The sequence below is a fragment of the Saccopteryx bilineata genome, chromosome 6 (genome assembly GCF_036850765.1).
Source record: "Saccopteryx bilineata isolate mSacBil1 chromosome 6, mSacBil1_pri_phased_curated, whole genome shotgun sequence".
NCBI lineage: Eukaryota > Metazoa > Chordata > Mammalia > Chiroptera > Emballonuridae > Saccopteryx > Saccopteryx bilineata.
The window spans coordinates 13,479,783-13,504,991 of NC_089495.1; the positions used below are offsets into that span (position 1 = coordinate 13,479,783).

General features: G+C 42.7%; 2 protein-coding genes across 4 annotated transcripts in view; one reads left to right on the top strand and one right to left on the bottom strand.

Annotated features, from left to right (window-relative positions):
* The first annotated feature begins 11,235 nt into the window (after nucleotides 1–11,235).
* On the top strand, nucleotides 11,236–15,218 carry SLC25A4 (solute carrier family 25 member 4). The gene is made up of 4 exons (XM_066236310.1): nucleotides 11,236–11,450; nucleotides 12,715–13,201; nucleotides 13,714–13,854; nucleotides 15,031–15,218. Exons 1-4 carry the CDS (start codon nucleotides 11,340–11,342, stop codon nucleotides 15,186–15,188), a joined length of 897 nt encoding a protein of 298 aa, XP_066092407.1. The 5' UTR covers nucleotides 11,236–11,339; the 3' UTR covers nucleotides 15,189–15,218.
* CFAP97 (cilia and flagella associated protein 97) overlaps nucleotides 15,133–25,209 on the bottom strand; it is a 38,071-nt gene continuing 27,994 nt past the window's right edge. For all 3 annotated transcript variants that reach the window (XM_066236308.1, XM_066236307.1, XM_066236309.1), the window contains exon 5: nucleotides 15,133–24,161. In XM_066236308.1, the coding sequence (XP_066092405.1) occupies nucleotides 24,034–24,161 (128 nt within the window). In that variant the 3' untranslated portion in view covers nucleotides 15,133–24,033. The remainder of the gene's footprint in view (nucleotides 24,162–25,209) is intronic.

Here is a 25,209-nt window from a genome sequence, read left to right on the forward strand (position 1 = left end):
TCTGCCTTCTCCGAGCGCATGCCGAGGGCTCCCCGTGGACCTGTGCACCCATGCCGAGGGCTCCCCGTGGACCTGTGCGCGCATGCCGAGGGCTCCCCGTGGACCTGTGCGCGCATGCCGAGGGCTCCCCGTGGACCTGTGCACGCATGCCGAGGGCTCCCCGTGGACCTGTGCGCGCATGCCGAGGGCTCCCCGTGGACCTGTGCGCGCATGCCGAGGGCTCCCCGTGGACCTGTGCGCGCATGCCGAGGGCTCCCCGTGGACCTGTGCGCGCATGCCGAGGGCTCCCCGTGGACCTGTGCGCGCATGCCGAGGGCTCCCCGTGGACCTGTGCGCGCATGCCGAGGGCTCCCCGTGGACCTGTCCACACAGCCTCTCGGAGACAGAGCGTCTCCTTACCAGGCTGTCCTATTCCAGTTTCCCTGGGACATCTTGTAGGAGACCCCACGTGAATGTTCAGTTTCGTGCATCTCAGCGGAGTTGCTGATGGTGGGGAGGTCGCGTGGTTAGCCTTCGTGGGTACCATCAAATAGTTTTCCAAACTGGCTGTACGTTTCACGTCCCCGCCAGAAACGTATGAGAACTCCAGTTGTTCCACATTCCTGCCAACACTTGCCAACTGTTTTTGCTTTTTTAATTTTAGCCTTCTGGGCTCTGTAGTGGAATCTCACTAAGGGATTTATTTTATTTTATTTTATTTTTTAGGTTCAGTCATGACAATGCTTCTAATTGCCTTACAGAAATGGTGATTTCACAGGATTCAACCTAATATGCATTTCTGTGGTAATAATGTTGAACGCCTTTTCATGTGCTTATTCACTATGCATATAACCTTTTTTGTGAAGTCTATGTTTCTGTCCAAGCTTTCCTTCGTTTTTAAATTGGGTTAAATGTCTTCTTCTTCTTTGATGGGTAGTTTGTCTTTTCCCTCTTAATGGTTTGTTATGTGCTGAACTGTGCCCCCAAACCTCAAATTCATATGTTAAAGTCCTGACTCATAGTACCTCTGAATGTGAGTATATTCAAAGATTAGACCTTTAAAGAGGTAAATAAAATAAAATAAAATAAAATGGGGTCGTTAAGGGTGGGCCCTAATCTGCTATAATCGGTGTCCTTACAAGGAGAAGAGATTAGAACGCAGGCAGATGGGTGACCACAGCAGGAGGCCGTGAGGCCATGTCTACAAACCAAGGAGGGAGGCCTCAGGAGAAGCCAAACCTTCCCACACCTTGATTTTTGGACTTCTAGCCTCCAGAACTGCGAGAAGATAACTTGATGTTTAAATCGCCAGCCTGTGGTTATTTCTCCTTGTACCGCGGCCTAGCAAACTGATGCATGGTGTGATTGATTCATTGAAGCGCAAGAAGTCCAAGTTATCACGATTTTCTTCATGGTTAATTTTATGGTTCTTTTATTTTTGTGTAAAATCCATCCTTGATTTTTAAAATTGCTGATAAAATAGAATAAAATGGTTAGTCTTGAAAGGTACAGCTGTACAATAAAACACTATATGGCTAAAAGCCCAGTATCATGTTTCATGAGGAAACATTTCAATTAAAGTCAGGAAGGATACAGATTATCTGTCATCTCCATTACTATTTAACATTTTTCTGATGATGCTGGTCAGTGCAATTAAAACGGGGTGGGGGGAGCAAGGGCACAGTAACTGGAAAGATCATTTTACTTAAATGATTATAATTGACAGGTGATTTGGTTTCTGACCTGAAAAACTCAAGGGAGTCCATTGAAAAACTGTTTCAACATGATACTTTGTCGTGGTTCAGTTTAAATATGAGAAAGCCAATAGTTTTTCTATATGCAAAAAAAAAAATCTTTGGAGAAATATAAGAAAGAATCCCATTTAAAATAACATCAAAAAGACAAAGTGCTATGAATAAAAATTCCAAAAGATCCAATTTTTATGGAAAAACTATTGAGTATTATAGTAGTTTTACAATTGAATGTAATCTCAAATAAAATATTTTTTTTCATTAGGCAAATATAGACAACACAAGAATATAGGAACACCCAAGAAATCTAAAAAACAAGAGTCATAGAGTTATACCAGCACTCCACTGTCTTGATTACTGTCACTTTAAAATATCTTGATGTCAAGTAGTATTAGTCCTCTAAATTAGTTCTGCTCTTTTCAAAGTTGTAGGCTATGCTATGTCCTTTGCATTTCTATATGAACTTTAGAATCAGTCTTTCAGTTTCTGCCTACCCACCCCAAAAAAGCTAACAGCGGTTTTGACTGGATTTGCATTAGATCTATTATGTCAAATTTATTCTTAAATATGCCATAGTTCTGATGCAAAAATAAATGCTATTTCTTTATTCAGTTTCCAAGTGTTCATCGCTAGTATATAGAAATGCAGTTTATTTTTTGTACGTTGATCTTGTATCCTACTAAACTTTGGTATTGGATTTCTAGCTTCCAGGACAGCGAGAGAATAAATTTCTGTTGTGGCAAGCCTCCCAGTTTGTGGTAATTTGTTACAGCAGCCTAGGAAACTAATACAGAGATGCTGAGATCTGTGACTCTAAATGTCAATCAGTCTCTTTCTCCTCGCAGTTATATCACTTTTTGTTTGATGTATCTTAAAGTTCTGGATTTAGATGCAGAAACATTTAGGATTGTTACATCCTCTTGATGAATCAACCTATTTATCTTTAGAAAATGACCTTCTTTGTTCCTGATAATATTCCTTCTGTTATATATTTTTCTACTTTTTTAATTTTTATCTTATTTATGTCTTTATGTTTAAAGTGTATTTCTTGGGGCTTGGTTTCTTTCTCCTTGTGACAATCTCTGCTTTGACTAATTTTGTCTGCTATTTTGAGACTGTACTTGTATGTTTTTTTAAGAATAGGGAGGCTTTGTTAGTTTTGTTTAAATAAAAATTAGAGACCTAGAATACTATTCTAAGAATAGCTGTGTGTGATCTCCCTCTAGTGGTCACACATTGAATAATGTTAGGAAATTCAAACAATTCCACGGCTCAATTTATCCTTGCAGGTTAGGTGTATTTGACAGCTGTGTCATTCCTTATTCATTTGACTTTTGTGTTTTCTAAAGCAGTAAATAAGCTTGCATTATGGTCCCGAGAAACACTCAGTCCTTAAACAGGAAACTTTGCCCTCTCAGAAACTGGCAAAATAACAGCCACTTAAAATAGTAACAATTATGGTGTTCTTAGCACCATAGTAATTCAGAAACATATGTAATAGTTGACATACGATAGTCATGGTAAATGTCATGTAAATGATGACTTTTAAAAATATGCAAGAGGAAAAAAAAACATAAAATAAAATGGCAGACTGGCCCTGGCTGGCTGGTTCAGTGGTATAGCATCGACCCAGCTCATGGAAGTCCAGGGTTCAATTCCCAGCCAGGGCACAGAGGAGAAGTGCCCATCTGCTTCTCCACCCTTCCCCCTCTCTCTTCCTCTCCTGCAGCCAAGGCTCCATGGGAGCAAAGTTGGCCCTATATTGAGGACGGCTCCACGGCCTCGCCTCAGGTGCTAGAATGGCTCTGGTTGCAACGGAATAATACCCCAGATGGGCAGAGCTTCGCCCCTGGTGGGCATGTCGAGTGGATCCCTGTTGGGTGCATGTGAGAATCTGTCTGACTGCCTCCCCATTTCTAACTTAAAAAAATACCAAATAAAAAGGGGGGGGCAGAAACAGAACATTTCAAATATGTGTAATGATTCCTTTGCAGATTTCTTTGAACCCATAGTTATTTTAAAAGTAAAATTTAAAAGCCATCATTAGTCTAAATGGAAATGGATTCAAATTCTGTAGCTAAAAGAATAAGAATGCCAATTTAGAATTTTAAAAAAGGAAAGAGAAAATGTGAGTTTACAGGGAATGTACCTCAAACATGTGGAATTGTGGGAAGTAAAGGAATATAAAAAAAATAAATTACAGTCAGATACAAACCAAAGGAAAGCAGGTATTGCTTTGTTCATTTAGGGGGGAAGATTTTAGGCAAAAACATTACTACAGATAACAAAGACTAAAACTTAATGACAAAAAGTTAAATTCACCCAGAAGTTCTAACAATTTAAATCTTGTATGATGTTAAAAACAAAGCTCTAAGCCCTGGCCGGTTGGCTCAGCGGTAGAGCGTCGGCCTGGCGTGCGGGGGACCCGGGTTCGATTCCCGGCCAGGGCACATAGGAGAAGCGCCCATTTGCTTCTCCACCCCCCCTTCCTTCCTCTCTGTCTCTCTCTTCCCCTCCCACAGCCAAGGCTCCTTTGGAGCAAAGATGGCCCGGGCGCTGGGGATGGCTCCTTGGCCTCTGCCCCAGGCGCTAGAGTGGCTCTGGTCGCGGCAGAGCGACGCCCCGGAGGGGCAGAGCATCGCCCCCTGGTGGGCAGAGCGTCGCCCCTGGTGGGCGTGCCGGGTGGATCCCGGTCGGACGCATGCGGGAGTCTGTCTGTCTCTCCCCGTTTCCAGCTTCAGAAAAATACAAAAAAAAAACAACAAAAAAACAACAAAAAAAAAAACAAAGCTCTAAAATAAGTAGAGAAAAATCTGACAGAACTACAAGAACTCGATAAGTTCACCATTGAAATGGCTATGATTTTATATGGCAGACAATATGGTACAGACAACCATAATTTTGCTGGTATAATTACTTCTATATGATGAAATTCCATATACCATATATTTCTTCATAGTGCACCACAAAAATTATGGTGGGTGACAGGTGCTCCATTTTGGGGGGGGGGGGGAACTGCGCTGGAAATTGAAGCATGTTTTTTTTTCTATTCATTCAACAAACATTTATTGAACAACTATTATGTTTAAGGTGTCATGTTAAAAGAGTCAGTTGTTGTACATAAGTAGGTCAGCCATTTAATAGGCATGCAAAAGCTGGAGTTTCATAGAGAGTCATAGGGAAAACTGCCCTGACGTCCCTCCCCCCACCCACATACACTCTCACTAAGTGTGCGTCTCCTTCTTAAAGAAATGTCCTTGATGGAGCAAACAACAATACTTTCCAAAATTACGATTTCTTTAGTATATTATCTTTTAAAACTAAGAACGTATTATAGCAAGAGTGAATATTGGTCAACAATCTCAGTTGTACAAAGCAATTTAATTAAGGGACTCCCTTCTGCCAAGTGGTGGAAACAGGGTCCCTTCGTCTCTGTGCTGCTTTCTAAAGCAGCACATCTGAATTCCGTAGTAGTGAGGATGGGTGAGTGGAGGGCGTCACGTGGTCTGGATCTTCATCCATCCATGCTGGCATCAGCTGCCAGGTCCTTATTCCTTTCTGGTACTCCGTCATTGCCCGCTAAGGTCACTCCTGACACTTGCCTCATTTCCAACCAAGAGGCTTGCAGGTCTGGCTGCCTCTCAGCTAACTCGGGTGTCCTGGAGCCCAAGGTGTGCTTCTGCCGCTCCACACCACACTGGGGCGCCAGAGCCGAGCGGGGTCCGTCGCACTAGCCGGCCAACCTGCGGGTGCCTGGCCCTCGCTCTCCCGCTCTCCTGCTCCTTTGTATGCCTCAGTGAGCTCCGTGGGGCTGGCTCTGACCTTCCTACTAAAACAACATCCAGCCGATCCTCTGGCTTCCTGCGGCCTCGCCCTGGGCTGGGGGAGAGCAAGGCGCCGCCGTTCCTGCAGACCCACACTGACATCTCCCTCCTTCCTCTCTCTGACCGTCTGCCTCTTCCCCAGGTTTGGGAAACTTGTCCCAATGTTGGAAGGGGGTGAGCAGGAAACATTGTTTCCCTCAGGTATGCTCCCAAATCTACTGCGGATACTCGCATCCTCTCTCTTCCTTTGGAAAGTCTAATGCCAAGAACAGACAGACTAGTTTCTGGCTTTCTGAACGTTTTCTTTCTCTGAGGTAATGACATAGAAAGTCGAGCTGACTAAATGAGGAAAGGGCCGTGGGGTAAAAGCAGCAATTATAAAGAACCTCATTCATTAAAATTGCAAAGTATCGTTCTTTACCAATCCAGATGAACAAACATAGTCCCTCTGATAACATTTATTGAACGTTGATTTCTAAAATAAGGATAAAGCAGCTGTTTTAAGAATGATTGGTAGGGTGTATGCAACACTAAATACTAGGGAAGCCCGTTCAAAGTGTACTTTGCAAATCAGTGGAGTCAGCTCCGGGTGAAGAATGGCTGCGTTCCCAGGGACTGTGAGTCAGTGAAACCGGCCGTGAAGGTGGACAGCTAGAGTCGGAAGCCATTATTACACACGTACGAGAATAAGCCTAACTGTAAAACACTGGTTGCTGTTGGAGTCTTGAATACAGTAAGGAGGAGATGTGAAGATGACGGTGGGAGAGAAATTGTGGATTTCTCATTAGGAATGGGGCAGGAAGGTCGGCCTGTGTGGGTTGGAGGAGAGGTGTTTTAGCCACCGCACCCCCTAGTCCTCCCACTCCTTACCCCCAGCAAACACTGAGTCAGTTCTTCAGGGATGGGGGTCTTCAGGGATAACTCCCTCTGATCATTATTTTTTTATAATTTAGAGGTTCCTCTGGCCCCAGAAATCACCTACTTCAAATAAGAATGACTAAAATCCTTATCACAAAACTGTTGGTTTGTTACAATGCGAAAAATACAAGTTCTCACTGAGGTAAGGCACCAAAAGTCATTCGCCTAGAAGTACAACAAGAGCCCGCCTTGGTCCCGTGTCACACCGTGTAGGAACAGTCTTCTGGGCCACACAAGTATGTCTGTTCCTGCATCTGAGCCTCTCCAGGGCTGCTATCTTGCTTTTCTGATATTTGTATCATCAGTACCCACAGATGGTAGTGTCAGGAGTAGGCATTCAAAATGCTTGTTGAAAGATGAAAAAGAAAAAAAAAATAAAAGGAATGAATGAATGAATGAATGAGATATAAGTGATTCAAATGATACCTATTTTGATGAAGAAGAGGAGGAGGAAAGTGGGTTCCTGAAGGAGCTGATCACTAAAGCTTAAGAAGTTTCTACAGATGGGTTTAAAAAAAACACACATTTTGCAGTTCCATAATTTCGCTCAGCAGTCACTAAATAGGAGCTGTGCTTGGAGCATTTTTCAGGGCTACTCATGATTTCTGAAGGTATGTATGGTGTGTGCGTGCCCACTATAATAAGGACTTCACTGTAAAGGAGTTTTCTTTTAAAGAATATGTTACCTGAGGTCTTGTTCTAATTAAGCTACCCTGAGGAATAACTGGAGAAATGATGCATTTATTTTTTGTCTTTTTGAAGCCATGCAGAATGAAGTCTATTAAATAACCTTTGATTGAAATTCAGCAATTCACATGTGATCTTATATCTGATCAAAAATTAATTTTCAGAATTCATTCCTCTTTGCTTAACTGAAATTCACCACATGAACAAATAGTAATAGAATTGTCCCAGTTCCTGACAGTTTTAGATCTATACCGACACCTGGTCCCCACCCTCAGCAAATCCTTGGAGTTGTTTCTCTCTTGGCCTTTGACCCATTAACAGCTCCCATTCGCTCTTCCCAATTCGGTAAAAGAGATTCATTACTTAAAAGCTTCCACGGACTTTCCAAAGACTAGCTTAACGCCTTGCTCTCCTTTCGACAGAGCCCCGTCCCCACCTCCCCCAGTCTCCAGGATACCAAACCACGTTTGAGAGCAGAGATTTCTCTCTTATCTCCCGGATGCCTGTCCATTCTCACCCTGGCAGAAAGCCACTGAGTACTGGGACTGGTGGGTGGACACATGTTCTGCTGAGCTCCATTCTCTCACTGCCTGTGTAAGTGATACCTGGATCTTGTGATCACAGGCAGCTCCTGCTGCTGAGGGCATCTAAGGCTTCCCTTTTCTGAGAAAGTCAATGGAGGGAGAGGTCAGTGTATGGGTTTCCGTGGATAACCCTCTTGTCAAGGATTCTAGCTACGGCTCCTCCAACAGGACAGGATAACTGGACAGAAACCAAGGAGAAATACGGTATCTCCAATTTAGAAAATATCAAAAATAAGTAAAGTAAGTATAACAAAGATGATAATACTTCCTGAATTAGTGTACTAAGTTAACATTTAATTTAATTTAAATGTCTGTTAAAAAGTCTTCTGGTGATGTTTAAATAATTGAACAAGTTGACAATAAAAATAAATCCAGGCATATAAGCAGATAAAACTTTCTATTTTTGAAGTGGTTGTAGAATAACATATAAATTATTCTTTTTAAAAGACTGATGATCGAACCAGTCATGGTATGATGATTTCATAAGTTAAAACTATTATGAGAACTTAATACATGACAAATTAGAATTAGTAATATAAAATAAATAATAAAGAAAAGAAAATATCTACTTAAGAATTAGTGTTGAGATACTTAAGAATGGTAAAGAGAAAAATGAAATTGGATCATACCTTCTTACAATATATAATGTAGTATTAGATTTTTAAAAAATGACTACCAAGAGAAGAGAAGATAGACTAGTTATCTGTTAGGGCTAACAGACACACATCCATATACAACAGAGACACATTTACATCAGAACATGAAATATATCATCATATCATGGGTCTGCTCATAGTTAAATAAATAACACTTAGAACAATGCAATAAAATAAATATCAAAAGAAAAAGAACAAAATGAAAAATACTCAGCACATGTTTAAAGCCCCAAATATATTTTTTAAATTGTTGTAAATATAGAGAAGTACTCTGCTTTCATGCCATAAGTGATCAAGGAAGATTAAAAATTTTTGTAGAGCCCTGGCTGGTTGGCTCAGTGGTAGAGTGTCGGCCCAGCGTGTGGAAGTCCCAGGTTTGATTCCTGGCCAGGGCACACAGGAGAAGTGCCCCTCTGCTTCTCCACCCTTCCCCCTTTCCTTCCTCTCTGTCTCTCTCTTCCCCTCCCACAGCCAAGACTCCATTGGAGCAAAGTTGTCCAGGGCGCTGAAGATGGCTCCATGGCCTCTGCCACAGGCACTAGAATGGCTCCAGCTACAACCCAGGGACACCCCAGAGGGGCCAAGCATCACCCCCTGGTGGGCATGCTGGGTGGATCCCTGTCGGGCGCATGCGGGAGTCAGTCTGACTGCCTCCTCACTTCTAACTTTGGAAAAATACAAAAAAAAAAAAGTTAAAAAAAAATTTTTTTTTGTAGAAAGAACACCTTGACAAATTAAATTGAGTAATATGTACTCAATTTACGCAGTTGAGAAACATGTATTATTTCATAGCAATTAAAAAGGTACAAATTGGGACCCATATTATGGCACAGGTAACTAAAAGATGATTATTTTAAAGCCAGTGTTGCAGAAGGGTCTATGGGGAACAAGAGTCCCACCTACGTGGCTGCTGGGCTCCAGATTTATGTAGAACAATTTCCCAATATGCAGCAGGGACTGAAAGAGCATTTTAAAATGTTCAGTTTGTTCTATTTGGGGAATATATGAGAAGAAAAACTTAAAGGGGAAAGTGAAATTTTTGCAGAAGTATTTACATAGCAACATTGTTTTTCATAAGAAACATCTCTAATGCACAATTAAAAGGAAATGGATTAGACAATGGCTCTATATTAACAGGATGGGATACAATGCTACTATTCTAATTAAAAATGACTAATATGTGAAGCTGTGGTAAATAAAGTTAAACAAGTGACAAATATGTCAACTGCTGAAGGGTGAGGTTCTTGGGGGCAGAGCCATATCTTACTAGTATGGGATTCATAGGGCTATACTTCATTCCTGGTACACAGTAGGTGCTCAAGTGTTTGTTGAATGAATGCATATATGGCTTTCTTGTTTATCCTGACTTCTTGCTGTGACCTTGATATAGTTTCACTTTGCTAGCTTTCACATTGCTCACCGGCATTTCCGAACTCTAGTCTGCCCCAATCTCAGATAAATGATTATCCTTTGCAGTTCTGGCACCCAACTAGTGACCTGTGCTCTATTGAAGTCTCCAGACCCAGGGTGACACACAGCTGCAGCTCAGTAAACACCTAACCTGATGTATGCGTTCATCAGCAAGGTTGTGGAAAAAATGAATAAACTTGTCAATGCACGAAAGAACATCAACAAACATGGGAAAAGAACTGAATAGGGTAACGAGTGTAGAGTTTAAAAACTAACTGCAATCATTCTGGGGGAAAGAAGAGCTGTATTTGAAAACCTGAATGATTAATAAGAACTGCCCCCCATATATTACAGCTCAAAGCTCATAGTAATATATTTTTAAAAAACTAATTGCAATCAATTTCCTACGACTAGAGAGCATATGTCTTCCCACCCTCAAGCACCTGTTCAAAAGAGGCAAATACGGCCAAGGATTCGACCTTTTCTTAATATCCTGGTCACCTAGCTACTCTGATGGGAAGGCCAACAGCACCGGCCCTCGAGGAGCCGCCAGCTGCCTGAGAACGTTCTGCCCAGAATATATGCTGAGATTCCGTTGACAGCACAGTGGCTGGCATATTAAACCCTTAAAATATGTAGAAAATAAGTGTCCTCTAAGGTCCCCGTTCTTAGCGACAGAAAAGCAACACACACACACACACACACACACACCCCTTACAAAGACAAATTATTCCGTGGCCCTCTGCACTTGGTTACTTGGCCTTTCCTGGTGCTACGGAGTGCCAGGCACATGAATATTTGATAATGAATGATCGAACATTTGAATGGAAAGAGGAGGGGATTCAGCAGGCTGCCAGATTCTATTAGGCAATCACAGCATCAAGTGACGTTAGTATTTATTTTGGAGGATCTTCATTATTTGTGAAAACACACAACTCTGAAAGAGGTGCAAATCCAGGCAGCGAGCTGTGGTTTGAGACACCATTCCGGAGATGCAGGAAAAATAAGCCTGAAGTCCCCCGGCCAGGAGCAGGCCAGTGCAGGCCCGAGGTTAAAGCAAGCCCTACTTGAGGCATCGGTCCCGTGTGTGTCCCCAGGTCGGCCCCAGCCTAAGCCTTCTTGTGCTATAAATACAGTGGCCCACATGCTGCGGAGACATGGTGTTCCCTCTGCTCGCCGGGACAGATAACATGAATTTGCCCTTTAAACGTCCCAAGCTGAAGGCACAGCCCCCGGCCCACCCCGGGCTCCCGGAAGCGCCTTCGCCCCCTTTGCCCTCTGCAGAGGAGGGGGGCGGCGAGGGGGTGTCCAAGCACCTGCTCAGCCAATGCTCACTGCGTGCACCGCCCCGGGGTCCCTCCTCCTCTCGCGAGAGGCCGGGCGGGGGATATAAGGAGGGATGCGGGGCGAGGCAGGCGGCCCCTTCGCGTCGCGCAGGGACGGAGACGGCGTGGCGGTGCCAGACCCGGCGGAGGCGAGAGCGAGAGCGAGAGCGCGGCTCCCGGAGGCTGTGTGCGCCCGGCCGGCATCATGGGTGATCAGGCTTTGAGCTTCTTGAAGGACTTCCTGGCGGGCGGCATCGCCGCTGCCGTCTCCAAGACCGCGGTCGCCCCCATCGAGAGGGTCAAACTGCTGCTGCAGGTGGGACGGGCGGGCGGGCGCGGCGAGCGGGGCGGGCGGGCAGGGCGCGCGGGGCGCGCGGGGCGCAGCGGCGACGGGGACGCGGGGCGAGCGGGCGAGCCGCAGCAGATCTGCGCTAGGCCACAGGCTGGGCGCCCGGCCTGCGCGGAGGGGAAGGTGCCCTCTGCGCGCACAGGTCCAGCGTCAGTAGCAGATTCCTGGTGTCGGGTGGCGCCCAGCGCCGGGTGTCTATATATGGAAACCCACCCCGAGTGGGTTACAGCCAGCCAGATCCTGTGCCTGGGACAGCACTGGCATGCCACCCGGGCCTCTTAGGTCGGCCTCACCTTCTGATATTCAATGACCCGTCTACCTTTTTGCCTGTACCCACCTTTTAAAATAAAAACGTTAAAATAATTTTTACAGAAGAACTCGCTCACTGTGTCCCACGCACGATGCTAGAGCCTGACATGAATATATTTCATTCATCTTTATGTAACCTCTGTAAGATAAGTATTGTCTCCTCCAATTTGACAGATGAAGAAAGGTTGTGAGAGATTAGAAACAATTTTTGGGATGAACTCGGGCGGCCTTCCTTATCTTGTCCCCAAGTCATGTACACTCCAGCCTAGTCACTGAGTGGCTTGTCATCAGCACCATCCCATCTATCCTGTTTTTCTCCACTTTTCCAAAAGACAAGGGCTTGTCAGTAAGCAATTGGGCCTCTTCAGTTTGGGAGTGTAAATGATCAATAATGAGAAAAACCCCAACAAATGGCTCACAGCAGCGACAAACCTCTCAGTACTTGGTTACTTGGATAATCTGCCTGAATATTTCCAGACTTCCTGCTACTCAGAGATCCTGGTCTCTAGGGAGATGGGGGTGAGACTGAGGAATCCTCATCTCCTGCCCCTCATGTCTCAAATCAGGGCAGCTGCCCTTTGCGGTGGAGATCTTGAATCATTTCTATGTCCCACTGAGCCCCTAGCATAGTTCTGGCACCTAGGGAAAATTCAATACATAAGCGACTCTTTACACAATGAATTCATCTTTTCCATTTATTTGGGGCAGAATATTTTTTTCTCAAATGCCCTGATAATTGAGGCAAAAATCGGATTTTTTTGGCTCTCATCCAAGTAGCTATCACCTATTTATGTGTTTGATTCCCCATGTCTGTTTAGAAAGGAAATCAGGGAAGTGCACGTTCTTTTTCTGCCCTCTTCTCCTTCTCCCTCTGTCCTGCACATGGTAACACCCACCTCGGCCCTTCTCGCCTCCCCCGCAGGTCCAGCACGCCAGCAAACAGATCAGTGCCGAGAAGCAGTACAAAGGGATCATTGATTGCGTGGTGAGAATCCCCAAGGAGCAGGGCTTTCTCTCCTTCTGGAGAGGTAACCTGGCCAACGTGATCCGTTACTTCCCCACTCAAGCCCTCAACTTCGCCTTCAAGGACAAGTACAAGCAGATCTTCCTGGGGGGCGTGGACCGGCATAAGCAGTTCTGGCGTTACTTTGCTGGTAACCTGGCTTCCGGTGGGGCAGCTGGGGCCACCTCCCTCTGCTTTGTGTACCCGCTGGACTTTGCCAGGACCAGGTTGGCTGCCGACGTGGGCAAGGGTGCCTCCCAGCGGGAGTTCAGTGGTCTGGGCGACTGTCTCACCAAGATCTTCAAGTCTGATGGCCTTAAGGGTCTCTACCAGGGTTTCAGCGTCTCTGTCCAGGGCATCATCATCTACAGAGCTGCCTACTTCGGAGTCTACGACACTGCCAAGGGTGAGAGGAGGACCTGGGGGTGGGGGCTGAGGTCTGGGAGGAGGGAGGCGCACAGGGGGTCCTGAGGGATCTGTAACTCCCCAAGGGCGTCATATTTATTCATCTTTCTTCCTCCTCTCTGGGCTAGACTGAGGCTTTTGAATGAGGAGGGTATCGAGGATTCTCCTTGTCCTCTACAGAAAGAAACTCTGGCCTTGAGTTATTTGCAGGAAGAAGGGGCAGACTAGCTTCCTCTTGCCCCGGCTCTAAGTTACTGAGTGTAACTGGTGGCCGCTTCAACATATCCTATCCGCTGGGCAGAACTCTGACTTCCCTCGGCCCAGCGAGGGCAGTCACCAGCGTCTGTGGGCTGCCTGGTTACCTCTGAGGCAGCCCACAAGGGGCAGGTTCTTCTGGAAGTGGGGGCGTGGAGTTGGAGGTTCGGTAGCCTCTCCTCCATCCCCACTTACATTTTGCTGAGCTGCTGAAAGGAATCATTTCATTGCCATTTGGCTCCTCGGCTCTGCCCACAGGGATGCTGCCTGACCCCAAGAATGTGCACATTTTCGTCAGCTGGATGATTGCCCAGAGTGTGACGGCGGTGGCGGGGCTGGTGTCCTACCCCTTTGACACTGTCCGCCGTAGGATGATGATGCAGTCTGGCCGGAAAGGGGGTAAGCCTGGCACCGACTGATCTAAATCGTATTTTTCTGCCCGAGGAGAACACTGTTTGGTACTGTTTTTAGTCTTCACTATTCTAATTGTTAAAAGTATACGATAAGAACTTAGGAAAGAAAGACTCTCAACTAGTTCTTTAGAGAATTTTGTTATATAGATAAGAACGTCAAAAATAGGCCTGACCGGTGGTGGCACAGTGGATAGAGTGTTGACCTGGGATGCTGAGGGCCCACGTTTGAAACCCTGAGGTTGCTAACTTGAGTGCGGGCTCACCAGCTTGAGTGTGGGGTCATAGACATGACCCCATGGTCACTGGCTTGAGCCCAAAGGTCACTGTGAGCTTGAAGCCCAAGGTCGCTGGCTTGAGCAAGAGGTCACTGGCTCAGCTGGAGCCCCCTGGTCAAGGCACATATGAGAAGCAATCAATGAACAAAAGTGCTGCAACTATGAGTTGATGCTTCTCATCTCTCTCCCTTCCTGTCTCCCTCTCATACAATAAAACAAAAACAAAAATACATAAATAATGGGATATTTAGAGGTGAACCTAACTAGGTATGCAGCCCGATGGAGGCCTTAGGCCCTTTTCTCCTAGAGCCTGGGTGCAGAAACAAGGGGAAAGCTGGTTTTGGTCTATTTAAAAATAACTTTCTTATCCAGTTATTTCAAGCAGGGGAGGGTGATTTACCTGGATGAGAGCTGGCCTGAGGCAGTCTGTGTGACAGAAAGTTTTGGCTTCCATAGGTAGACACATATGAAACTGCCATTTTTAAAGTCAAGCGTTGGTTTTATTTGGTTCAACCTAGTAGCTGTAGCTCTTTTAACTGTGTTTCTTGGGCTGGTATAATCTGAGACTAGGCCCCGTTTTCCCATCCATCAAAAAGGGTACTGTCTAGTTTAACACTTCTGTCCCACCCTGTTCCCTCCCATTTCAGTTTGATGGTCTGTGAATTAGCTGGTTAATTGCCACAGTTCTTTCCTTGAGTCACAAGAGTAGGAACAATGAGAGCCTGCCTAACAGTTACGTAGGGAAGGGGAATGTCCAGTTGAATGTTGCATAGAGCTGGCCCTTAGAACTCAGGTGGCTTATTTGTAACCCTCTGTGGAGATGTCTTTCAGGGGAAAAGTCTCTTTTATTAGAATTAGGAAGCCCTTACCAACATTTGTTTCCACAGCGGATATTATGTACACTGGGACACTGGACTGCTGGAGGAAGATTGCCAAAGATGAAGGAGCCAATGCTTTCTTCAAAGGTGCCTGGTCCAACGTATTGAGGGGCATGGGCGGTGCTTTTGTATTGGTGTTGTACGATGAGATCAAAAAATACGTCTAATGTCATTAAAACAAGTTCACTGGTTCCAGACCTGTTGTGTGGTTTGGTAAACGTTTCCTAGGGGAAGTGAAAAGAGTGATCTGGGATAAAACCAGATGGAAAGGGATACCTCAGGGAAGAGGGAAAAAGGCTTCACTGAGTGTTCATTAAACCACGAATGTATTTTGTATTTATTTTACATTTAAATTCCCACAGACAATATAACATATACTTGTATAATTAAAGACCTGATGATGACGAAAGTAACTGAATGCGAAACCAATAAAAACTACTTAATGCATATTCTCTACTGAATTCTTACAACTGACAAATGGATTAAAAAATAAGACCATAAATGCCTATTTTCTAGCATGACTCATTTATCAGTCAGTGGCCCAGCTCCTAACTGTCAAATATGACACTCTATACCAGTGGTCCCCAATCTTTTTTGGGCCATGGACCAGTTTAATGTCAGAAAATATTTTCACAGACCGGCCTTTAGGATGGGACGGATAAATGCACAAAATAAAATTAGGTGATCGGCGTAAAAACTGTGGTATTTTTAAATATAATTGTCGAACTTACGAGACAAGCATTAAGAGTGAGTCTTAGACAGATGTAACAGAGGGAATCTGGTCATTTTTTAAAAAATAAAACATCGTTCAGACTTAAATATAAATAAAACAGAAATAATGTAAGTTATTTATTCTTTCTCCGCAGACCGGTACCAAATGGCCCACGGACCGGTACCGGTCTGCGGGCCGGGGGTTGGGGACCACTGCTCTATACCATGTAAGTACCCACAGTGCTTCAAGTCCTGGCTTTCACACTTGAACAGCTCGTGCCCTCTCTTACCTGCTGTCATGTTGCCATAGGCTCAGAAGTGGTGGCACTGGTCACAACGTCCATAATCTCACCTTGTTTTAGGCACCTTCCCTCAGTCTTTGGGAATTCTGGGCTTCCGCTAAATGCTTTTAATTCATTGTTTTGCGTAATAAGAAATCGCTTTGTATTAGTACTGTTAGAGAAGTGTGAGACTTAGAATTTTACGACAGTTCATTGGACATTGAACTAAGTGTGAGACTTAGAAAATTACGACAGGACACTGTTCATTGAAAACTCATTTAGTAAGCTAGTATACGATGATTAGGTTCCATGGGGGACGTGGAAAGACGGCTTCAGGGGGGGCCAGAGGGAAGAGAAATGGTATTGTTAAATGCTGTGGTTAGTATACTGACTCTCGGTGTGAGGACAAAATGGGGTTGAAATGAAGGAAGTGGTAGAAAGAGGCCTTGAGGGAAAACAACTTGGTTTAGACACATTGCTGTCCAAAGCCTCTGCCAGTGTTCAGCACATGCACATAGAACCTATCTGCTAACACTTCTTTTCTGTAACAAGTTAGCAAGAACTCACAAGTCAGCTTTGGATCTGACTCATAAATTTGTGAGCAAGATCCTAATTACAATTTCAAGTGGGAAAAGAGTCACTTTGGTCTGGAAAACCAAAGGGTCCATACTCCAGGTCACCTCTACCCGAATCTAGTAGATACCTCTTAAGAGAAAATGGGGCTGCTTCATTTGGTGGCTGCCCAAACTGATTCAGGATCAAGATTAGCACACTTATTTCACTGTTAAGATCTGAGGATTCTCTTGAAAAACAAAGTGTATTTGTGGTTTATAAAGGAAGAACTTCCATATTGGCAGACCGGGTAATGCAGCCCAGTGTGCCCTCTGACAGCTAGACAGGGGGTTCAAGCTGGTTAAAAATCTGGATGAAGGCACAAGAATTATGGGGCCAAGATTTTGGAAGAAGACCACCCAAAAGTGAGCCTGATATTTACCCCCATCTGATAGTGGCCCCCGTTGGGTGCCTGCACGTTGTGGAAAATTCAGTGGAAAGGCTGAGGGGCTGGAGAGTCTGAAAGCCTTTCAGAGCAAGCGGGACAGAAACAAACCCTTGGCCTGCCAAGGAAAGGGAACCCAGGTAAGCCCGTTTATATTGTGACCCAAAGGGTGGCCCTAGTAGCGAGAGTGAACTGGACGTAGTTTGGCTTTGCCGTCATTGCTGCCGACCTTCAGATCACTCAACTCCTTAGCTGGATGAAGTGATTTGAGATTGTGAGCATCCCTGTGGCAGGCCAGAAGCAAAAGTCTGTCTGGGAGACAATATCCAGAGCAGGGTCAACAAATATATATTTTGCCTGAAGGGCGAGAGAGTCAATAATATAGGCCAACTGGTTGACCAGATGGTCTTTGACACAACACTGCTCTTAGACAAAACAGATGTATGGGTGTGGCCATGCTCCATAAAACTTCATGTATGGACCCTGAAATGTGAAATTGCTACAATATTTACATGGCACAAAATATTCTTTTGATCTTAAAAACCCATTTATAAAAGTAAAAGCCACATAAATAGGCAGTGGGGCTGTTGAATTTAGCTCATGGGGCTTCAAGGTTTTCCTACAACTTTTCAGGTTGATGCTTTATCCACTGCGCCACCACAGGTCAGGCCCTACAACTTTTCACATAACCCAAAGCCACAAATACAGCTGTAAAACATCCATTGAAAATATAAACTAAAGAACCCATTCTTTTAAAAGTAGAAATCACAATGGAAACCCAGAAACATTTTGAACTTAATGAAAATAAAAGTATCATGTTATCTAAACTTATAATAAACAGCTAAATCTATGCTAAGAAATTTATACCTTCCTATACAGCTATTAGAAAAGAGGGCTGGACTATGCATTCATTTCAAGAAGTTAGAAAACTAACAGCACATTAGACCCAAAGAATAAAGCTGGAAGTAATCAACTAAGGTAACAGTGAAGAGATCATGGTGCGGAGTGAACTGCCAATCTCAGTGTGAAAGGCAACGTTCTAGAATACAGCAGTCTCTTCATGACCTTAGGTAAATAAAAATTTCATCACATCTAACAGTTTAAAGAAGTATTAACCATTAAAGAAAAGGCTGATACAGTGGGATAAAGAAAATTAAGAATTTCTGTTCAGAGACACCATTCATAGTGAAAAGGCAAGCCAGACTGGGAGAAAATATTTGTACCTTAACTCACACCAGTATCCAGAACATGGAACTGCTCCTACCAATCAACAAGAAAAAGACATTCAACCAATAGAAAAATAGGCAAAAACAAAAGCTTGAAATGGCACTTCACAAAAGATATCCCAATGTCCAATAAACATGAAGTGTTCAATCAGATCTGAGTAGTGCAATTAAAATCACAATATACCATTACATACCCAAATGGTTAACTTACAAATGACACTAAATATTAGTGAAGATATGGAGATACAAGAATTAATACACTTCTGCGGCAGATAAATGGGTATTCACTTAGGAAAGCTCTGGCATTCCCTACTAAAGAAGTCAGTTCTGTGACCCAGCCACTCCACCCCTAAGAATGTGCCCCCAATTTAAATGCATACACAGGTAATCAGGGCACACCTACAAATACCTTCATAGCATTATTTGAAATACTCAAAACCTGGAAACCACCTCAAATGCCCATGAACCACAGACTGGATAAGTAAATTACAGTAGAGTCAGACTAGTATACAGAAATGAGAATTAATTCCAGCTATGTGAGACAACATGGAAAAATCTCACAAATATAACTAGATTCCACAAAAGCAGCCAGATATAAAAGAATGTATAATTCAATTCATATGACATCAAAAAAACAAAACAGGCAAAACTACACTATGGTGGTAAAAGTTAAGATAGCAGTTACCTTTTGGCAGGCAAAGAAAGTAACGACTGGGAGTTCCAAGGGACTGCATGAGATATTCTAGAGCAGGGGTCAGGAACCTATGGCTCGCAAGCCAGATGTGGCTCTTTTGATGGCTGCATCTGGCTCACAGACAAATCTTTAATTAAAAAAATAACGTTAAAAATATAAAACATTCTCATGTATTACAATCCATTCATTTCCTACCGCTCATGTTCATGGTTGCAGGTGGCTGGAGCCAATCACAGCTGTCTTCCAGGACAACACCAAATTTTTATTGGATAATGCGTAAGGTACATGGGTCGTTGTATGGCTCTCATGGAATTACATTTTAAAATATGTGCCGCTCATGGCTCTCTCAGCCAAAAAGTTTCCCGACCCCTGCTCTAGAGCAATATTCTAGTGGTGACCAGGTATTTGCTTTGTGACAACATGAGTTGTCTATTTATGTTTGGTGCCCTTCCTATACTTCCCTAGTACTTAGATCAACACCAACAAAATCTGTATAAAATGTGATTTTTCTTGTGAACATTCACCTGAAACAACCACATCTCTCTCATATTCTCCAGAATAGAATTTAAAATGAAACGTCTCAAATTAATGATAGAATTAGGTTTTTCTAGTTAGTATACATAACGACATGGGAGGACATTTATTTTCTTATAATTCTGGATATCTTCTCTTCATAAAACAGAGTCTCAGGATTAAATAAAGCCAACAGGGCACACGCCACACCTGGAGGTCAGCTGTGGTCCCAATGTATGAAATAAAAGTGATGTAGTTTTTGTGACGATTATCATTGTAATACACATACTGTATCTTTAGAATCATAGTTTTAAATTTTTTTCTGGTGACTAACCAAATTTTTTTACTAACTTAAAATAGCAATGTGAAATTAGGTTCATAGGAAAAAAACTCATGTCTCATTAAATTATAGTAAAATAATGCTGTTACCTCATAGTAGATTAAAAAACAGTAACCAGAATTTTAAAACCAAATACAACCTTCTGCTATCACGTCATCTTATTTGCTAGAAGCATCCTTTAATTCCATAGCTGAGCACACAAATATACTTACCACACTGTATACTCAGCGATTTATTCTAATAGCCTTGTCATTAATTCTTATGAAAAAATCCTCAAATTGACCGGGCGGTGGCACAGTGGATAGAGCGTCAGACTGGGATGCAGAGGACCCAGGTTCGAGACCCCGAGGTCGCCAGCCTGAGTGCAGGCTCATCTGGTTTGAGCAAAAGCTCACCAGCTTGTACCAGTCACTGGCTCAAGCAAGGGGTTACTTGGTCTGCTGAAGGCCCGCGGTCGAGGCACATATGAGAGAGCAATCAATGAACAACTAAGGTGTCACAATGCGCAACAACAAAAAAATGATAATTGATGCTTCTCATCTCTCCGTTCCTGTCTGTCTGTCCCTGTCTATCCCTCTCTCTGTCCTTGTAAAAAAAAAAAAAAAATCCTCAAATTGATGTCTGAACAGCAAATTTTAAAAGTAATATTTATCATTCATAAAACATGTGAAATGTTGATGTAGGTATACTTTTAAGACACACTTCTTCAATCTACAACAGTGTCCATTGTAGCATCAAAAATGAAATTTTAAGCAAACTCCTTTTCTTTCTTTTTTTTTATACAGTAAGAGGAGGGGAGGCAGAGACAGACTCCCGCATGCGCCCTGACCAGGATCCACCTAGCAAGCTCATTAGGGGGTGATGCTCTGCACATCTAGGGCAATGCTCTGTTGTTCAGCAACTGAGCTCTTCCTAAGGCCTGAGGCAGACGCCATGGAGCCATCCTCAGTTCCCTGGGGCCAATTCACTCCTATTGAGCCATGGCTGCAGGAGGGGGAGAGACAGAGAGAGAAGCGAGAGGGGGAGTGATGGAGAAGCAGATGAACACTTCTCCTGTGTGCCCTGACTGGGACACACAGGACATCTACATGCTGGTCCAATGCTCTACCACTGAGCCAACCAGCCAGGGCCAGCAAACTCTTTAAAAACTCTACAAATAATGAACACCCTCCTTCCAATTTCGTTCTCACTAATGCTTAGTTTTGTGTGATATATAAAAGTTATTATGCTAATTTTTCAAATGAGAACAAGACCATGCATTTGAGAGATGTAGGATCAAAACTCAGTTATCTTTTATTTCTTCATGATGCCAAACTAGTTCTTCATGGCTAAAACACATTACAATGAACTGAAAAATTTTAAAAGGATATTGATTTTTCAGTTTCTTACTAATCTTAATTCACTGAAACCAAGTAGTCATTAGCATTAAGCACATTTCCTAGGATGGTATACAATCATTTGCAGGGAGAGACTTTGGCATTTAAGATATTAAATATTTATGAATTTAACTATCAAAATATTCTAAAGTAAACCTATGTCTCCAACATTATATTGTTGTAATATTTTTCACAGTGTGCAGTATTTCAATCTGAAGACGAGACACACAGTCACAATGACTTCTTCTAAAGTTGTCCAGATATCCATTTTGGACATTTGGGTTAATGAGTTGCAAACAACTGCATTACACTATACTTACAAGTAAACCAGAACGATTTTATTTGTAGTAGCTAAGAAAGCAGCTTTTCATGCAGTGTGAAGAAAGGAAGTAGGGATGAATGAGATGACAGCTGTCCCTTAAGAAATAATTTTAATAATTCAATACTCTTTCACAGAGTATTAAAATGGAGGCTATATTAGTCTAATATTTGACAGATAAGAAAACAACTCTCATGAAGAATCTTGCCTAATAGTTTTGACCTTGCATTAGTATAATTTCTAGTTGCAGAAGTAAATCTTCAAAGTATATACAATAAGGTACAGGGAACCAAATATAAAGCAGTGCCAACAGAGCCTTCACTCTTTATGTTCTTGAAAATGAAAACAGTGGAATTACGAGTCCTTCATAAAATTGCTCCTTAAACCATAACTTCAAAGTATCACATTTTCAATCCTAGCCTTCTATTTATACTTATCACATGTAAGTAATCATGACAAAAAGAACTGTAAATTATGCACTGAAAAAATGAAGATTATTGTCCTTCCTGACTTTTACTTCAAGTTGAATCCCTGCTATCAGTAATACTTAGCTGCACCTCCCCAAAACTAAAGGCACTAAACTAGCTCTAAAATCAAAGTACAGCTTTATCTATGAAATTATGTGTTGTACCTGATATATGGCAAAGACCATATAAAATGTTCTCAGAGACTAATGACATTATGAACATTAAAAGATTTCACATATATTTTCCCCCTAACAAATTAAAAATCAATTTTAAAATATTGGCTAATCATTACTGGACAGATGTTCAAATGCTGAGTTTTAAATTCAGCATATCTTACATCTCCTTAAAGACAGGTTTTTATACAACAGTAAGAGTACAATGAGTTAGAAAACAAACTCTCCCATTAGTATGTCTAAAGGTTAATATGTAGAGCAGAACACTAAATGTAAAAATCTGTTCTCCAGAACAGAGCATCAAGTAACAATGAATGAACATTACAGTCCAAAGAAGGAAGCAGAACCACCTCATAATCAGGTTGGGTTCCCAGGGACTTTTTCATTGTAGCCCCACTGTTCCCACACTTCACGTGCCCGATCCTAAACAAAATCTATGAACGTGAACTAAGACTAGGAAACTATGAACTGATGTTTAGTAAAATGCAGTTTGGCTCTGCATACAAGCTACAGAGCTTGAGTTAACCCATAAAAATACAAATCTTGTTATTGTAGCTACAGATCAAAATGACATATTATAAAAAGAAAGGTGTGGCATTTAATATGGAGACCTTAGTATATCCAAGGATATATTAAAAAGGACAGTAGTGAAGAACAGTGATAACTAGAACAGGAGCAACCATGGCTGAGATACACTTTGTTGTATAGAAGAAGAGCCTACAGACTGACAGAAAAATATCCTAATCCCACAGGTCAGCTATATCATACCGTACTAACTCCATTCTGATTGCTAGGACTGGACAGCGGGGCTAGCAAAAAGGAGACTTCCAGGATCAACCGGTAAGCCCACACCAAGAAACAAGAAAATTAGAAGACATTTAAAAAGTAGCCTCAACAAATAATGATTTCCCCCTTTATCATTTATATTTTAGTTGTCTTTTCTAGCCCTTAAAAACTCTACCTGGAATTTCTAAAGCTGTAAGACAACGCATTTCTTTCTTGTTCACCTTCTCTCAATGCAATAAATATTCAATAGAACACAACTTGTTAACAGTGTCACTTAAAACACAGTTCCGGTTCCGCCACAACTCAGGGTCTACCTCTTGGCTCTTCTAACTAGTGGTGCTATTTTGCTCATTCAAAAAATACTTGGTTTTGCTTGTGCTGATCTGGGCCTTGGACAAACTATTCACCATGCAAGTAGACTGTAGCTCTACGGCTCTCTCGCTTCTCAGATGACGACTAGTACTTTACCTGGACATACAAAGCCAGGAAAGAGGAACACCTATGTGAAACTTTCTAACACTCACAGTTTGGAACGGTTGATTAAATGCTGAGATCTAACCCAGCACACTTACACAGAGGTAGTACATACCTCTGGCAAATCCTAAAGATTGTCTCAATAAATTAGCTCCACCAATGAAAACAAATTTTAAGATTTGTCTCATAAGAAAGTGTTATAATAAAGTTATGAGTCACACCACCTAAATCCAGAAGCAAACAGAAAACAAGGCCAGTGTAAGTTGGGAGTTATGCTCATGGTTTAAAGCTTATAAGAAATGAAAATAAAATGAGACCTACAAAGCTAACAGCTTGGGTCCAACATAGAGTGACACTACCACAACTGTTCTGTCAACATGACAGCTGGGTCAATTTCCATGCTGAGAAAATATACGTGCACTTCTCTATTAAATAGATATATATCCCATATAAATACACCCTCACAGGAAACACTGATTTTACATTAAATTGTCTTTTTTGAAAACAATTTTGCATTGAATTACAATAAATTACAACTCACTGTTGTACAACTTAAAATTTTTAAGACAGTTATAGATGTTTACATGAGAATTATAGTAATACACAAGAGCATTTCCATAAGAACTGGATGAGCAATGTTTAAAGTAAAACGTTTTTATAACCAAGCTGTACGAAGAGGAGGGGGCTTAGGTCTTAGCAACAGGCCACCGGAAGTGTCACAGACTGCTCGCTCACTCTTACAGCTGAGATGGCTGGTAGCACTAGATGTCCTGGAAGCTCCTCCTGAAAATACACAAAAAATAGGAAGTGATTTGACTAAACTAAATACATAAATCATCATCTGATAAAATTCCTCCCCTAGTTTTAAGTCCATACTAAATTTTTCTTTCCTATCTCACATGTGCTTTTAATAGACTAATATAATTTTTTCTTTCCTTTTTTTTTTAAAGTGAGAGAAGGGGAGATAGAAGGACAGACTCCCACATGCACCCCAACCAGGATCCACCTGGCAACCTGTCTGGGGCTGATGCTCGAATCAACTAAGCTATTTTCAGTGCTGAGGCTGATGCCTTCAGACCAACTGAGCCATCCTCAGCACGCAGGGTGATGCTTGAACCAATCAGCCACTGGCTGTGGGAGGGGAAAAGAGAGAGAATGTGAAGATGGAGGAGGAGAGAAACAGATGGTCACTTCTCTTGTGTGCCCTGACTGGGAATTGAACCCAGGACGTCCATACACCGGGCCAGTGCTCTATGCACTGAGCCAAACAGCCAGGGCTTAGACTGATAGAATTTTCACCCAGAAACCACTTCAGAGTTCCCTATGGAAAATAAAAGTAACAAACATGCCCAGGCTCTACACTAGGGAATTTTGATCCAACAGATGTGGGAATAAATGTTTAAAAAGCTTATCACATGATTCAAGTGAAATAAAAAAACTTTTACATAACCATTTATACATTTATTCAACAAAACATTTACTGCATTCAAGACCTAACACCAAGCCTGAGTTATTGGAAGACGACCTCATCTTAGTTACTAAACCAAGGAAGTGATGCCTGGAGAAGGAGCGAATAGAACTACTGGTCAGCTGACTCAGACGAGCACGAGGAAGTTATGGCACAGTGAGTGGTTCCCACATTGAGTGCTGGCTTCTTTTTTCTCTAGTTTGGAATGCACACATGAAGTGAAAGCACAGACTTCTGTAAAGATGTCCGGCTCCTCTGTGTGTCTCATATCCTGGCACTAGTGGTTGCCGTAGGCCCACATTCTGTGTGACACACCATTGGTTAGATGCACAACCGATCAGGTAACGAGCATGAAGAGGAATT